Source organism: Exserohilum turcica (assembly GCF_000359705.1).
Source record: "Exserohilum turcica Et28A unplaced genomic scaffold SETTUscaffold_2, whole genome shotgun sequence".
Taxonomy (NCBI): Eukaryota; Fungi; Ascomycota; class Dothideomycetes; order Pleosporales; family Pleosporaceae; genus Exserohilum; species Exserohilum turcicum.
Window position 1 is genome coordinate 822035 of NW_007360025.1, and position 15962 is coordinate 837996.

A 15962-nucleotide genomic window follows, 5' to 3' on the forward strand; every position below is an offset into this window, starting at 1 on the left:
CCTCCGATCCGGCTCTGGGATTGGCTCAATACTTGGCGAAGTTGTAACATCGTTACATTTGCAAGGAGAAGAATATTATGCTTCTCTACATGCCTGCGCACTTATCTTACCTATTATAGCCTCTTAACGTCGCCTGCTTCTTGCTATTAAAGCGCAAGTATAGCAATGCTATTTTAGGCTTAGCACGCAACCGCACCTACTATATTAGTAAAGAGACCTTCCTACTAGCCTTTAAGACTGCTTTTAAGCAGTCTATTACGAAAGAGAATATCTAAGCTAGCTTTAGAGGCGCTAGTCTAGTCCTACACAACCTATAGGCTATGCTATCTAAGCTTAATGTAGTAGTGTAGACACCTATACAATTACCACAATAGATAGCTACCTAGTAGGCGCAGACACCACGCAACGCGCGCGAGGTTAAGGCTTAAAGTACTCTTATTTAATAGAGAGTAAGAAACTACCTTAAGTTTTCTATAAATTCTCTTAATAAGAAGGTTGTATAGCTAAGTAAAGAGGCTTAGCAAATAGCATATAAGATAACGCTTATAAGGAAGGAAGTAGCTACTCTTTAAGAGGCTCTAGATATAGTAAATAAGCGTAAAAGCTATAAGCAGCAATACGTATAAATAGAAGAGACTCTTACTATAAGCAAAGTATAAGAAGTATTAGCTAAATAGGCAGGTAGTAGTTGTAGTGATAGTAAGAGTGCGTTAAAGAGGGTGCGAGGAGGGTGGCGGTGCGGGCGTTGCAAGCAGACTAGACACAACGCTTATACCTGCGTAGTTAAAATAGATAGTGTAAGTAATAGTAGCGATTCTAATAATTAATTTAGTATATTATAATAGTTTATTAACTATAATAAAAGACTGTGATAACGTGTTAACGTCAACGCGCTAGTAGGGAGTGACCAACTCGCTTATGAACCACGTTATATTTAGATATAAATATAAGTGCACTAACGTGGTTCACAAGCGAGTCGATCACCCAAGCGAGTCGATCACGCTCCACCGGCGCGTCGACGTCGACACGTTATCACAGTCTTTTATCACAATTAATAAACTATTACAATATACTTAATTTATTGTTAAAATCGCTACTATCACTTGCACTATCTATCTTAACCGCGCAGGTACGAGCGTTATGTCCAGTCTACTTGCAACGCCCGCACCGCCTCTCTCCTCGCACCCTCTTCGACGCACTCTCACCATCACCACAACTGCTACCCGCCTATTCAGCTATTACTTCTTATACCTCGCCTATAGTAAGAGTCTCTTCTGTCCATACGTATCGCCGCTTACGGCTCTTACGCTTATTTAATTCGTCTAGAGCTACTCAAAGAGTACTCATTTCCTCTATTATAAGCGTCATTTTATGTGCCATTTGCTAAGCCCCCTTACTTAACTACGCAATCTACTTAGTAAGTGAATTAGCAGAAGACCCACAGCGCTTTCTCACGCTCTCTCAAATAAGACTAATTTAAGCCTTAACTTCGCGCGCGTTGCGTGGTGTCTGCGCCTCCTAGGCGGCTGCCTGTTGTGGCGATTAATGTAGTGTCCGCACCACCACATCAAGCTTTAATAGCACAGCCTGTGGGTTGTGTGGGACTAGACCAGCGCCTCTAAAGCCAGCTTGGATATTCTCCTTTGTAATAGACTGCTCAAAAGCAGCCTTAAAGGCTGGTAGGAAGGTCTCTTTACTGATATAGCTGGTGCGGTTGCGTGCCAAGCCTGAGATCGAGTCGCCATACTTGCGCTTCAACGGCGAGAAGCAGGCGACATTAAGAGGCTGCAATAGGTGAGACGAGTGCGCAGGCATACAGAGAAGAATAATATTCTTCTCCTTGCAAAGATCTTGAAAATCGACAGAGCAGTGGCTCTTATGGCCGTTAATAATAAGTAGTTGATACCCACCTACAGTCTGCTTCTTTGTATGGGTATCAAAGTGCTCTAACCACGCAAGAGCAAGCTGATTATTCGTCCAGCCATTTGGACTGACTTCAAGGACCTAGTTAGTAGGCAGGTCTTTAAACTAGATGTCGATAAGCACCTTGCCCGCAAAGACAATGAAGGGGGGTAGCCGGCGACCTAACGCGCCCACGCCTTGAATCACAGTAACCCACTTACGGTTGCCTGGCTGTATCCGCTTCTTTTTGCTATAACCTTCTAATGCTGTGATAACTAACTGTGATAAAATCTTGCCTATCATAAAGCCAGTCTCGTCAAAGTTATAGATATCGTCGTCCACAATACCCCACTTCTGCTTTGTCGCCTGGACTAAGTCAAACTAGCGCTAGATAGCCGCTGGGTCCTCGCAGATAGCTCGCTGGTGATTGTAAGGACAGCTCTAGCGCGTGTGGAGCTCAGGAGTCCTCTTAACAAAGTTGTCAATCTAGTTCTTGCCAACAGGGTTGCTCCCACGCTTATGCAATAGTTTATTAGCTATTGCTTAAACGTCAGGCTTTATAGGCGCAAATCCTCGCGCAGACTCTTCAAGAATACGCCTAACTACAGCCTCCTCTTCTAGCTTATTTAGGCGCTTTGAATTCGGCTCGCAGTCGCGTTGGGGGCGCTTTCCAGTACGCCGGTTAGATAGAGTACTTTAAGGCACGTTATAGATAGAGGCAGCACGTCTTTAGCTTAGAACACGTTGCGATTGGGAGTCAAAGAGAGCAAGTTGAAGATCTGATTCAGTATAGAAAGTCTGAGTAGTGCGTTGTTGAGTCATTACGCGTTGTAGTGTCGACGTCGACGCGCCGGTGGAGCGTGATCAACTCGCTTGGGTGATCGACTCGCTTGTGAACCACGTTAACATATATATATATATATCATCATGGCCCATGGATCCAAGCCCAACTCCTGTAGTACTGCATTGCATTCCGCACCATCCCAAGTTTCAAACGGTTCTAAAAAAAAACGCACACACACAAGGGGTCTGTTAGAAAGAAAAGCAAAGAAAAGAATAAGAAGGTAAACAAGAATAGAGGGGGGGGGAGAAGGAAAGGGAGAGGAAAAAAAAAAGAAAATTCTAGTCAACCGTTTCAAAGAAACGTTGAAGAGAACAGGAGAGAGAGAGAGAGAGAGAAAAGAAGAAAACACGTTGTTTCCCAAGGAAGAGAAAAGATAAAAAAGGGAAACAAAAAAAAAGAAGACGAGAAGAGAAAAGAAGGGAGGAAAAGAAAAAAAAAGACGACAGCAGCAACAATAATAGCAAAAGGGGGTATAATGAAACCGAATAAAGCATCGGCGACACATGAAACATGCAACAATCATCATCAACATCATGTCTCTGTCTGATCGACCCGGTCCCGCCCCGGCTCCTTTTCCTTTCCTCCTTGCATCCTTTCTTTCTTTCTTTCTTTCTTTCTTTCTTTCTTTCTTTCTTTCTTTCTTTCTTTCTTTCTTTCCCGTCTTTCCATAATGCCTTGTATAACCCGCCCCTCCTTCCTGTCTATATGACGTTGCACAGCCACACATACACACACACACACATCATCATCATCTGCACAAATACGTATTCCAACCCACCCCTCACATGACATGACATGCCATCTTCTTCTTGGCCTTCTTCCCCTTATCCCTTGCATCGCTCGGGGCCAGAGCAGCTAAATCAGATGGTCCATCCACCCTGGCGTCATGCGCGGCTCCGTGCATGACTGCCCCCGACCCAGCTACACCACCCACGTGCTGACGCCGCAGGCTTCTCCCATCGCTCGTATGCACGTTGGCGCACGCAGGTGCACTGACGAGATATTGGTGCGCGGCCACGTGTTGGCTGGTCGGCGGGATAAGCGGCGGTAGAGCCATTCTGGCGTCTACAGTGCTTCCGCTCATTGGCAGTGATGTGTTGGCATAATTCATAGAGGCAAATGCGCTTTGGGGAACAGGCCGGCGTTGCACCTGTGGTGCAGAAACGCGGCGTACAGATTGATCTGGTGAGCTCGACGGTGCCGACGGAGGCAAATAAAGGTCGAGGTTGTTATGAGCTGGAACTGGGTTTCTTGCTGCCAGGCGCTGGGGCGGCGAGCGATGTGTGGGCAAGGGGTTGTACGACATTTGGTCTGCTGACGAGCGCGTCGCTGAATTTTGTCTTCTTCGCGTCGAGTCCAATGACTGTCGGCTGGGATAGGTCGATGGATGAACCAGGGACGGTCGGTGCTCTGGTTCATGAGATATAGGCAAGGATACATTGCTTGAAGAGACTGATGGCTGGCGATGCTGGAACGGCTGGAATGGCTGTGGGGAGATTTGCGAGGGATTGACAGTGGCAGACAAGGCGGGAGCAGAAGATTCAGAAGACGACGAATGTGCCTGAGGCAGCCGTGGAACTGGAGGCGCATCGGGATGGCTCAAGCTGACGCTTTCCGCCGCTGCTGCCGTTGCCGTATATGCAGGTGGTGGTGGTACCCAATTATCGGCGTCACTCTCGTGCGGCAGCTCCCGCTGTCCATCAGCCCGGCGATACTCTAGAGGTCTAAGCGGCAGGGCCCGTAAATGACGACGATTTGCAGGGGATACTGCTGCCACAGTAGCAGCTCTAGCGAGCGACATTTGCGATCTTGGTTGCTGGTTGTCGTATGGTGCTTCAAACATGGCCTGTGCCTCCTCCGGTGTCAATTCCTCAGACTCGTCAGATGCAATCGAGGGCCGCGGGGCGTGCCGATTCGCAGCAGAGGTATTTGCGCGCTGAACAGGCGTGGACCCGATCCTCGAATTCCTCCGCGTCACTGCTTGATTGCGGTCCTGCGCTCTGCGCTGGGCAATCGTCCTTGTTCGTACCAATTCGACTTCTCTATCAAAATCAATCGATCCTTCTGGTAGCATCTCTCCAGGACACAGCGGATCGAGGTCGTACTCCGTCTTCAAGGGTGTTGGCGGAACGCTCTCAAGAGGTTTCGTCTTGTCAAAGTCAAGAACTATAAGCACTCCCTTTGATCCCAGCTGCGCTCCAAGGACCTCACTTTCATCAGGAACAATGCTCGAGTTACCCACAGCCACAAGTCGTTGGACATTGGCATCCAGCCTGACCCACCTCAACACGCAAATCTCCTGCAGCGTTCCCGCATTGTCGTTTGGTATTGGTATGCAAAAGCAAGGCTGAATGGGAGCGTCCGATTTGGACTTTTCAATTGGATTCCACTCCCACCCAGGGACCTGGTAGATCCAAATGTTGGTCATGCCCTGTATGCGCAGAGCAACGGCTGCCAAGTCGGCATTGGGTGATACGGCGGGCATGGCGTCGTCGACAAACTCGGAGCGTGTCCAGCGTTGGTGGTCGGGAAGAAACATTTTCCTCTGCGTGAAGCGCTGGCAGGCAATGTCGTAGATGCCCCAGGAATCTTCCTCGGCGTTGAAGGCAAACAACTCGCTGAAGGTGCCCGTGTCTGCATCTGGGAGAAGCGTGGCCTGCCGGGCAATCCTCGCCGTCTCGGGGAACAGCACTGAGCCTGTCCATGCAGTTTCGGGCGGTTGTGGTATTGGCTCTCCCTCCTCTGTAAGCGGCCCATCATACAAGCCAGGCAGAACAAACAAGGCAGACCCATCCGACTTTCTTGCGTATCCCGTGATGAGCAGAGTCCTGCCGTCGTCGGAGAATTCCAGCGCATCGCCTGCAGGCCCCGAAAGCGTGCGTCGCAAGGTATCCGGCACTTCTGGCCCGATGGCTATGACTTCGATGCCAAATTTGTTGCCCGTGATGAGTATGCGCGCGTCGGGCGAGACGACGACGGAGCTAGCCTCGTGTACCAGCATAATGGTCCGTCTCTTCTTGATCTGATTGTGCCCCTCGCCGTGTATCTCGTAGAGGTCGACCTGGGAGGGCCGTGACAGCACGGCCAAGAGGAAGCCATCCTCTGTGACGTCAATTGCAACGGGCTTGCGCTTGACCTGCAATGTGCGCGCCCACAGCCGCGGCAGCTCCAGCGTCTTGATCAGAAACAGATTGGCGGCCGAGTAGACGGCGACATAGGCGCCCTTGCGGGAGACGCTGACGTCGAAGCTGTCGGGCAGGGCCGACGACGAGGCCGTGTTGGAGACGAGCTCGAGCAGCGAGAGGGTGGGATGGGCGCAGGGCGGGCTGGCAGTGGGCGTCTCAGCACTGGGTCGGTCGTCGTAGGTGGTGGCCGACGTCATGGCCGTCGAGTGGCCTGAAGACGAGACGGACAGCAGCGTGTTCATCAGCTCGTCGTCGCCCGAGTCGTCGTCGCCCACAGACGCAGCCGCGTGTCGACGCTCGCCGCAGACTGGCGGCCGCGGTGGACGAGTGCCGTCATTGCTCGCAAAAGCGACGCCCTTGCCTCTGGCCGGGGAGCTTGGCGACGTGGTGGTCGGGGCCGAGTCGTGGAAATGCGATTCCCTCCCCACCATGGTTAGGCTGGGTGCGCCTTGGGTCGATGCTTCGTGGGGGTGGGTGGGGCGAGGGCGAGGGCGAGCAGTGAGTGCAGAGGGCTATGTGGGCAGCGACCCCATGGTCCCCGGCGACGCCTGTTTCTCGAAGCTGGAGGGAGCGGGGCGGGCGGCGTCTAGCAGGCGCAAAAGCAAGGCGGGGGCATGGCGGAGTGCTGGCAGCAGCAGCGGCGGCGGCGGCGGCGGCGAAGAAGAAGAAGAAGAAGAAGAAGAAGAACAAGGGAGCGGCCATGTTGTCCGGGGTCACGTTGGTGCTGCGTGGTTCCAGGCTGGCTGCCATGGCCGATCTGCCGCTAGCAGCTCGTCTGATGCCGTGTGCCGGGCTTCTATTTACAGAAACAAATGCACCCAGCTGCAGCTCGTATTCTCCAAATGCTGCAAAACTGCCATGTCGCCCGCCCGCCACCGGTCGCTGCATAAGTAACGGGCTGCCCGAACAGCGGTCCGCTACCAGCCAGCTCGCTCAGCTCTCCACCACTGGCTCAGGGGCGCGACCTGCCACGGAGCCGCCGAGCGAGGCGGGCGCCCGCGGGGGGGGGAGAGGCTCTGCCAGCGGCCAGCGTGTCGCAGCTGACGAGCCGCGGCCCGCCGAAACCAAACACGACCAAACCAAACAAGCCAGGCGCACGCCCCGCCTACATGCACATGTGTGATGTGATGTGTGTGTGTGTGTGTGCACCAGCGCTGGGGCTGACCGAGAGAGGGGCTTGTGGGGGGGCAGAGATACACACACATGCACACACACACACACACACACACACACACACACACACACACACACACCCCTCGGCGTCCGAGACGTGCGATAGGGCGCCGTGTCCGCCACCGCACCTGTCGCCCGTCCTGCAATTCTCTTTGTCTGCACCACCATGACTGGCGTGCCGACGCCGAGTAACGTCCTGCTCATTTCCGGCGGGCCTTGTGCGCCGCCGCATCCACGTTCAAATGCATGCCAACCACAGACGTGTGCGTGCCTCGTTTGGGGCAGCGTTGCACGTGGCCCGCGTGGCGAGACGCCAAGATACGCACACGCATAGGTGTACGATGGATACGATTACGCGGGGCGGGCGCTGCCACTGCTGACCATTTGTCATATGCGTGCATCCACATCCTTCATTGCCAGCCGCAGCTCGCTGATGGTTGCGAAATATCCAAACGCCGCTGAATCATCAAAACACCGCGCCAACATGCTATGCACCTCCCCAACTAGCCCCCCCGCCGCCAATTCCCGTGCTCCCCAGGTTCGAGCTGTACCGCCGGAAGCCCACGCCCATTCCTATCGGCACCGAAGACTGCCGCCGCACAATGCGTCTCCTGCTCTGCGAGTGGCTCCTCACCGACTCCAGCCCTTGGCCATCGTCTGATGCCATCGCGAAGCTCGACCGCGTCGTCGTGTGGCTCAGCACGTGCGGCGCTTCCCCCACATCGCCAAACTCCGACTCGGACTGGGCTGCATCCTCGCCATCAAACAGCGCCGGTCCTCGGCAATCGTCCTCGTGCTCCTCCTGTGCCACTTCAATCGTATTCGTCTCGTCGTCAATGTCCGAATCGTCGCCGAAGCCCTCGCCTTCGACCAACCACATGGTTGGGATATATGCTAACAATGCAATTGCAGCAAGCACCCAGAAAGGCACAATGACATAACCCCGCTTCACCCCCCACGAGAACAAGCCGCCGCCGAGCGTTGGTCCCGCCGCCCGCCCAAAGGAACTGAAGCTTGTCGCCAGCCCGTTGATTGTGCCCAGCACCCGTAGGCTCGGCGCGCTGTTGGTGAGCATAATCGTACTAGTGGGGAATGCAAATGTGCCCGCCATGCCCCTCACCATCAGGAGCAGCAACATGGCAACTTCTCGCGCAATCGGGTCGTGGATAAGCGCCAGAAAGGGCGTAACGAGGAAAACAAACGGGAAAATGATAAAGGCAAGCTGCAGACACCGGAGCACGCCCAGGTGCCGGGCAACAGGTGGGAAGAGTAGGAATTGGAATACCGTGCTCGAAATGGCAAACAGCGTAAAGATGATGCCGATGCGCCGAGACTCGAGGCCAAAGCCACCTACAAACTTGAGAGGCAGCGAGGCCGTGGGATCCGACTCGAGCTGCACAGGGTGGTGCATGAACACGGGAAGCAGCTGCATCTTGTTAGCCCTCGTACTTTGTTTTCCGGAACAGCCCTACTTGATCATATGCTTGAGAGTACATGGCCAGCAGAGTGTAAACAAGCAGATTAGTTGAAGTTTGAAATGTCAAAGCATCGCGAACGCTAGGCACCTTTTCCTTGGCTTTCTGGCTACAAGCACGAGGCGCTACAGCAGCCTCGTCGTCTAGTGCTTTCTGCCGCCCAAGAAGAGGTTCGTTCTCACCATGCGCCGTTGCCGGGGGGTTCAGATGCAGCAATCTACGCACAAAGCGTTTTAACCTGACTCCAGTCCGGATGCCCAGGTCCGGCTCATACTTTTTGCTCGCCAGAGTTTCGCGGAGAAATAGCCAGCCCACTACGATTCCCACGGTGAAGAAACTAGCGGCTACTATGTTGGGCAAGGCATAGGGAAATCTTTCGAGAAACGCAGTGCCTCGTGGCTGGCGCGGGTCTACACCGAGCGGGTTCGCAAGAGCACCGCCGAGCGTGGGTCCAAATGTCGCGCCCACGGTCCATACCAGCGGCATGATACTAAAAGCCCGCGGCTGCAGCTCTTTCCACGGACAAAGCTCCGCGACCGTAGTCCGCAGGATGCCAACATTTCCATTCGACAGACCTTCGAGGGCGCGCGCCGCCAAAGCCATGGGCAGGTTTACAGAAAACCCCCACAGCAGCATGGTCCACATAGTATTGAACAGGCCAAACAGGATGATTGGCTTCCGCCCGTAGCGATCCGACGCCGCGCCCCAGAAGAAGCTGGTAAAGGCCTGGCAGAGAGAAAAGGTCGACGACGAAATACCCGCCCATCGCGCAATGTCGTTTTCCGGAACGCCAAACGACTCCATGAGCTCGGGCACGTATGGGAAGATGGAGGTCAAGGCTATGGGCTCGGAAAAGCGGCATATTGCTAGAGCGACCGTCAGCGAACAAGTCGGGAGCGCGCCTTGGTGAGACCTACCGAGAATGACCAGTTGCTGGACTGGAAGCCGGTGTTCAGTCATGGCGGCGGTGACTGGTGTATGAGCATGCTAGCTAGCTAGCGGCAGCGAGGAGGAAAAGAGCGAGAGAAGACGGTCAGAGAGGCTGGGCCGGGCACAGTCACATCGTAAACGTGAATGCGCCTTCGCATGCTGAGTCCACAAAATGCGCACCCCGCAATGACGACTAGCCGTTCATGGCGATGTCATGGGGCGCCAGCCAGCATGAGACGACGCCGCAGGCCAATCACGCCGCGCATGGCGCATTGCTTTCCCATTCCGAATGCCGACCGGAGTGAATTGCATCTTCGTTTTTACTTTGGGTGTCGCCTTGTGCTGTGATGGAGTGGACGCCTGAAGGCTGCACTTTGGGCGGCGAAAGAGCCGCGCCGCGCGCCGTTCACTTCAGGGTTGCGTATGCACTTGGGCGCCTCGAGGAACTACCGCTTCCACACCTACATTCGGCAGTATCATTCATTCAACACTAACACTCGGAGCTCGCTCTTTACGCCGGACTTGCTGATCCCCCAAGATCTGGAGCGTTGCTGACAAGACAGCGTTGGCGTGGTGCTCATCGACGTTGCACGACTTGTCACGCCGGAGCAGTCTCCGATATGCGGGCTCCACCCGTTCCATTCCAGATACGACGTTGCTTTATTTCCGCAACTCCTCCAGTTCTACGAATTACTTTACCCCTCCCCCGTCCTTGGCAAGCTGCCTGTGTGGCCACCCATCGACGCGCCACAGTCCGTCCACGACTGTGACTCGAAGCTTTTTGCTCTTTGTCAACAACACCGTCTCACGTGGTGAGTGAGTTGGTATTGCACAAGCATATCGCATGTCGGCCGCGCGCCGTCTTGTCCCCGCCAATAGGATTGCCTGGGAATGCACTCTGAGCGGTGAGACTATGCACAGGTTACATGACCCACATTACACTGATATAGTGGCTTTTTTGGCTCTTCTACTAGACGCTTTTAGCTTATGAAATAATGGGGGGGCCAGGTATTCAGTCATGTATCGTTGCATAACCTTATCCAAAATACTTTCGCTTGTTATAGTGCTGGACAACTGTGAATAGGTAGCTTCATGCCGACTTGGACGAAATTATCTAGCTTGGTAGTATGAATATTATCGTTGGTGGTAACGAGATAACATTTGGTTCGAGTGTACGTTGGATATTCTCCTTCCGTTACTACCGCTAAGAAATATATTGGCGCCATTTTCGGATACTATTTCTCATAGCTGTTTGCATCCAGTCCTATTGTAAAGTATTTTTCTTGGCATTCTCAACGTCCTAGCCACAGAAGATACTAGTAAACAGACATGCGCAGTGCGCGGTGACAGTATGTGTGGGTAGAAAGTAGTGTGACGTTGATTTTAACATCTAAAAAGAAAAGTGGGTATCAACATTAATTTTACAAATGGCTAATTATTAACATTCGTATTGTATTCAGGTTAACTGGAGATTAATTAGCAAAGCACACTAAATGGCTGTGGCATCATACCTAAACTTTGGTTTTTTGAGCGTTGGTAATAAGTCCCGCACTGCACATGAGGAGAGCATGTTAAACTTGGAAAAATAGACAGTTACGATTTTCTAGTGAATCGCGAAAGGGAAATGGTATCACTTCTGATAGAGATCAACAAACTTGAACAGGCTCCTATTACCTGCCAGGTACACAAATAGATTGAACAAATGAAGTAATAGACAGTTACAACTACCAATTTCACACTTGATATACAATAAATGAATTGGGCGTTTTTACAATAACAGTGTCTGTTTATACCAACCTTAGTGACTATGTCTTAGAGGCTAGGTATCGTCTGATGTTCGATAAACATAGCGAAGAAATACAAAGCACCAAAACAACATCTTCTAATACGCAATCAAGCGTAAATTCCTAGAATGCAACGGGCTAAGTATTCTGTATTCGTGAATGAGTAGTTGTTTAGATTAGACCTAGGAAACTGAGTAGTTAGATAAAACTTAAGTAAGTTAACTAGCTCGGCAGCCTACTAAACGCCAGGCTATCGAGATGAGATGATACGACTAGTTCCTATATAACCTATTAGAAACTATGTTCTCTAAGCACTGTTACACAGTCTATGTGGAAATAATGTACCATCTGCATTAGATTCAAAGATACATCTCATTCGCTCGGAATACTGCAATACAATCGCTTCCTCTCCATCTCTAGGAAAAGAGTTACCACAGCGAATGCATCCCCGATAACAATGTCTTCACGGTGAATACACCGGGTCATGTAGTCCGGTGACTCCCAAAAGGATAGTAATAATGTATTAAACTCCTTACGGATCATTCTATTTCAAACCTCACCCTTTCCAGCATTGCGCCTGTATTTTGGACACGAGTGCGTCTGCCATTTGATACGGAGCTTAGAATCACACTGTTGACTGCTATTTCAGCAAACTATTTGAACATCACACGACACGAACCAAGTCTCTATACCTATCGTACCAGCACTTGTTCAAGATTGTGCGGAAGAAGTAGCTGCAATCTTTGTGAAAATATGATATCATAGCTGAAGTGACGTACTATCATATCCCATCTTTTATCTTGATATCGTCCAGCTGTGGTGATGGAAGCTTGGGTTCGTTATTGGAGGAATTGCTGATTTCTCAAAGTTGAGTTTCTAGACTTAACATACGCAGTCCCTTTAGCAGCACCAGGACGCCACTTTTGCGGGCACTAAACATTTGAAGGATAGAACCCAACCGCTTCTGCAGATACATATCGGTATACTGTTAGACTACAAGAAGTAGAAACGGGTATACGAAGGAGTTTAGCGGACGTGGTAAGTCAAATGTTATAGCTTTTTATACTTTTCCACCTGCTTTCATATTTTTATAGCGAATGACTTCAAGTTGGAGATTCTGTCGGCTTCTTGTAAATATATTAGAGACTACTATTCTACTATGCTGTGTGACCCTCCGCCTCGGCACTGGATTCACCTTTAGAATTCATGACTTGATTGTAGACAGTTTGGAGACAGTCACCATAGAAATCTCGATCACAATGTTTAAGGCCATGTATGGCACGTTGAGTTCTTTTGGACGTCTCTACAAAGCCTGTATACGTCAACACTTCCATTCTTTCGTTTATTCTGCAAAGAAGCCTCAAAAGCTGGAAGTACATGGAAATTTTCGGAAGATACAAAGAGTCTGTATAGCCCGAAAGCTGATTTAGAAATTTCATTCACATGACCAATGCATGGGTGCAAAATATCTCCATAGTTGCAGATTTCCATGACTTTAGCATCACAGTTTATGGTTCAATAGAAGCTATTGTGAGAAATCATGTAGATAATACTTGCATGTTTACAAATGGCAGTGCTGCTCCGGGTATACCTACAAAACACCATTCAGTGCAAGACAATTTAGACACTTCGTATCTTGCATATGCGTATATCGGATTTTTTCCCTGAGTGGAATGACGTGCTAACACATTTTCACATGAATATTGATTACTTGATCTTTTCTCGTTATCCAGAGAGGTGATCCGAGTTCTATGCGCAAAGCGAAACTTGCTAAGTCGTCTGACTTGATGGTGACTTCACATAGACTAACTGCAACATGAGTCTTCATTTCAACGACCCAAGATATTTCCAAATGGGTTGATATTGCTGAAGACTAGCAGTATATCAGGCGGTTATACGCACCGCTATCGAAGTTTGTGCACGCAGAGAGTAAAAGAGCAGCGAGTTTCCTGGACAAATTACAACTCATTACGTGAGTACCCCTTGTCATTGCATTTACATTTCAGAAAATGCATGTGGCAAAAGTCCAGACGTCTTCTAGAAGTGGTGTATGCATACGCATACAACACATGATGCTCTTTCTGTGGATGCGACAGTCAAACTATGCTTCTGAGCTACTTAGTCATTCAACTTCCGTCACAAGGCCCGACTACTCCTGAAATGCATGTCAGAATTTATCCCAAGCCTTGCATTACTATAGGTCAATCTCCGTCTCAAATCCACTCCCCTTTTTTCTGATTGGGACATTCGGAGACGGATCCAAGAATTTCATGGTACGTACGTACGTATGGCATTGAGAATGCATACGACAAGCCTTGGCCCAACATACTCGAAACCAACCCCCCCAACCCCATCCCGTATATTCATATGTCACTTGTTTCAGTATTTTCTACGCCCGATTCCATCTTACATTGCAGCTACAATACACTTTCTTGATTGAAGTGATGGTTGCGTCATGCGGCGCACGGAGCGCGGCCGGCAGAAATTCGGAGCGGCCGAATTCATCGTTACTTAGTTCCGTATCACGACGTACCTCCCGACTCCAGTCTTGCCATCACAACGGAGAGCTTTCCATAGCTGGCACGCAGCGCATGATACACCGAAGCATAGCGCAGTGACTGAGGCAAAAACACGCGCAATCCTACTGCATTCGCATTGACAGCTGGCGTCGGCTGAAACGCACCCCCTGTTTTATCTGGCTTAGGCGCCATAATAACTTGAAGCCATGATTGAACCGTGTGCAGAGAACTTCTCGCCAACTCACTTTCTCGTCGCTCGTGATTTGTGTTCACTCCTTTTTGCGATTCCTACGTTGTGCCATTGGCGGCGCTGATTGCGCGGAAAAAGAGACGGACTTGCAGCAGAGACTTGTAGAGGCCCCCCAATCAACAGCTGTCACTGCCTCGGATCAAGCGGAAGAGGAGGAACAACGATATCATAGTGTTGATATATGGCAACGGGAAGACGGGAGAATCCTCATCCCGTTGGGGGCGTCGAAGAACCAACCTCTAGCGGGCAGGGCCAACGTGCCAATGAAGGGCGCCCTTCTTCACTGAAGCCTTCTGACGTGGTCGCAAGAGCTCAAGGGCCCGGGGAATGACACTCGATGACGGCAACGCGTCAGCAGGCTCAACAACAGCTTTGCCATGTGGAGGGAAACCTGCATACGCCGGGGAGCCCAAGTTGCGTCCGGTACGCAGCTGCCGCTCCCCCCCCCCTCCTCTCCCCTTTTGCCGACTGGGGAACTGGGACAGCGCAGAAGAAGAAGAAAAAGAAAACTCACGGCAAGGTAGCAAGCCGGCCAGCTCCCAGGCACACATCACGCAGACGTCTCTCTCTGTCGACCTGACTAACCATGGGAGAAAAACCCGGAAGCGCGCGTCTTGTCCACAAGCTGCTATCGCTCCGCTCCCATGACCAACAGCAGGCGCACGGTTAGGTCCACCCAGCAATATTCGAGGCCTTATTAAGCGGCGATTAATATACGCTCATGCAATCAGCGTTGTCCTATGGCCAGCGATGATACACTATTGACCAGGACGGGGCCAAAAGGTAGGTGTGCACCATCACTCGCTACCAGATGAAGGTTGCAGGCGTGGGCGTGCTTCCGGTGTGGAGCAACGTTTCGGCCCACGCGATCGTATGTGTTTGCTCCCCCCCCCTTCCCTTCCCTTCCCGGGGAGGAGATTACCCTCTCGTGTTGAACGACTGTGTGGCGGGGGAGCTTGCGCGTTGTTGAGCATGGATATCCGCCGCTCGATTGCCTGGCAGTGGGGGGCGCCGCTCGAACAGGTGAGGACGTGGCTGCTGCTGGTGACAAACATGGATGAGGTAGCCATTGCCCTGAGTGGGTTCGGGCACCGCGTGGCTTGTCCACTCATGCCACTCAACGTGGCTACGACGTGTGTCGTCAGTTGGTATGCCCTTCTCCTCGGGGTGGCGACGAATCTTTCCCCCCCTCCCCATGCCTGGAAAACGAATCCATTTCAAACCAGGTTTGTTTGTCCTGGAATCCTGGAAAGATGAAGCAAGAGCTAGCAAGTAGTAGGTACTATGTACTCGGCGGTACATGTAGTACTTGTGCTATCTTGACTAGTGGTGGGTCCCTCTGGGAAAGGATGTTGACAGATTCCCTTCCCCCCCCCCATCCCTGAAATGTTGGAAAGCCTCATGCCCCCCCCTTCCAAAAAAGAGTCAGCGACATAATTCCAGGCCAGATTGTCTCTCCACGATGCGAGATGCCATTCGAGTCACATCCGACTCTGTTGCCTAAAGCCTCAGGGCACACTGTAACCATGTGATGGAACTCCATGCCGCAGGGGGGGTTGTTGGACGACAGTCTGGCGGCCAAGATCAAACGTCAAGTACGTTTTTGGATGCTCGAGCCGAAATGAAGAAAATGGTGCCTTGCTTCTTTTTCATCCAGCTCTCATGCTGCATGGATGGCATGATTGAAGTTTCAGGCAGCAGTACACCTGGTAGTGACAAGATTGGTCTTTTTTGTTGGAGAGCACTTGGGCAGGCCACACACACACACACACACATACTCGGCCGTGGAAAGTTTCGTATTTGCAAATTATGTTACGCCGACTCGGTCTTGTCGAGTCTGATCAAGTGCCCCAGACAGTAGGCAGTAAGTACCGTAGGTTTGATATTTTCCAATGTCACG

At 51.3% G+C, this 15962-nt stretch overlaps 2 protein-coding genes across 2 annotated transcripts; both read right to left on the minus strand.

Annotated features, from left to right (window-relative positions):
• Window positions 1-3390: 3390 nt before the first annotated feature.
• Window positions 3391-6362, minus strand: SETTUDRAFT_135016 (uncharacterized protein; the record flags this gene model as incomplete). Its single annotated transcript, XM_008027144.1, has 1 exon — window positions 3391-6362. One exon carries the CDS (start codon window positions 6360-6362, stop codon window positions 3528-3530), a length of 2835 nt encoding a protein of 944 aa, XP_008025335.1. The 3' UTR covers window positions 3391-3527.
• Window positions 6363-7564: 1202 nt separating this feature from the next.
• On the minus strand, window positions 7565-9580 carry SETTUDRAFT_162909 (uncharacterized protein). Its single transcript, XM_008027145.1, has 3 exons — window positions 9497-9580; window positions 8577-9445; window positions 7565-8530 (listed from the first exon to the last, which is right to left on the minus strand). The coding sequence occupies exons 1-3, from the start codon at window positions 9537-9539 to the stop codon at window positions 7592-7594; spliced, it is 1851 nt and encodes a 616-aa protein (XP_008025336.1). The 5' UTR covers window positions 9540-9580; the 3' UTR covers window positions 7565-7591.
• Between the last annotated feature and the right edge of the window lie 6382 nt (window positions 9581-15962).

Excerpts from the sequence above, each read along its gene's own strand:
- SETTUDRAFT_162909 (XM_008027145.1), bottom strand. The coding sequence starts at position 9,539 with ATGACTGAACACCGGCTTCCAGTCCAGCAACTGGTCATTCTCG. Across the intron at positions 9,446-9,496 it reads CCAGCAACTGGTCATTCTCG|CAATATGCCGCTTTTCCGAG; the intron begins GTAGGTCTCACC and ends CGGTCGCTCTAG. Across the intron at positions 8,531-8,576 it reads ACTCTCAAGCATATGATCAA|CTGCTTCCCGTGTTCATGCA; the intron begins GTAGGGCTGTTC and ends AACAAGATGCAG.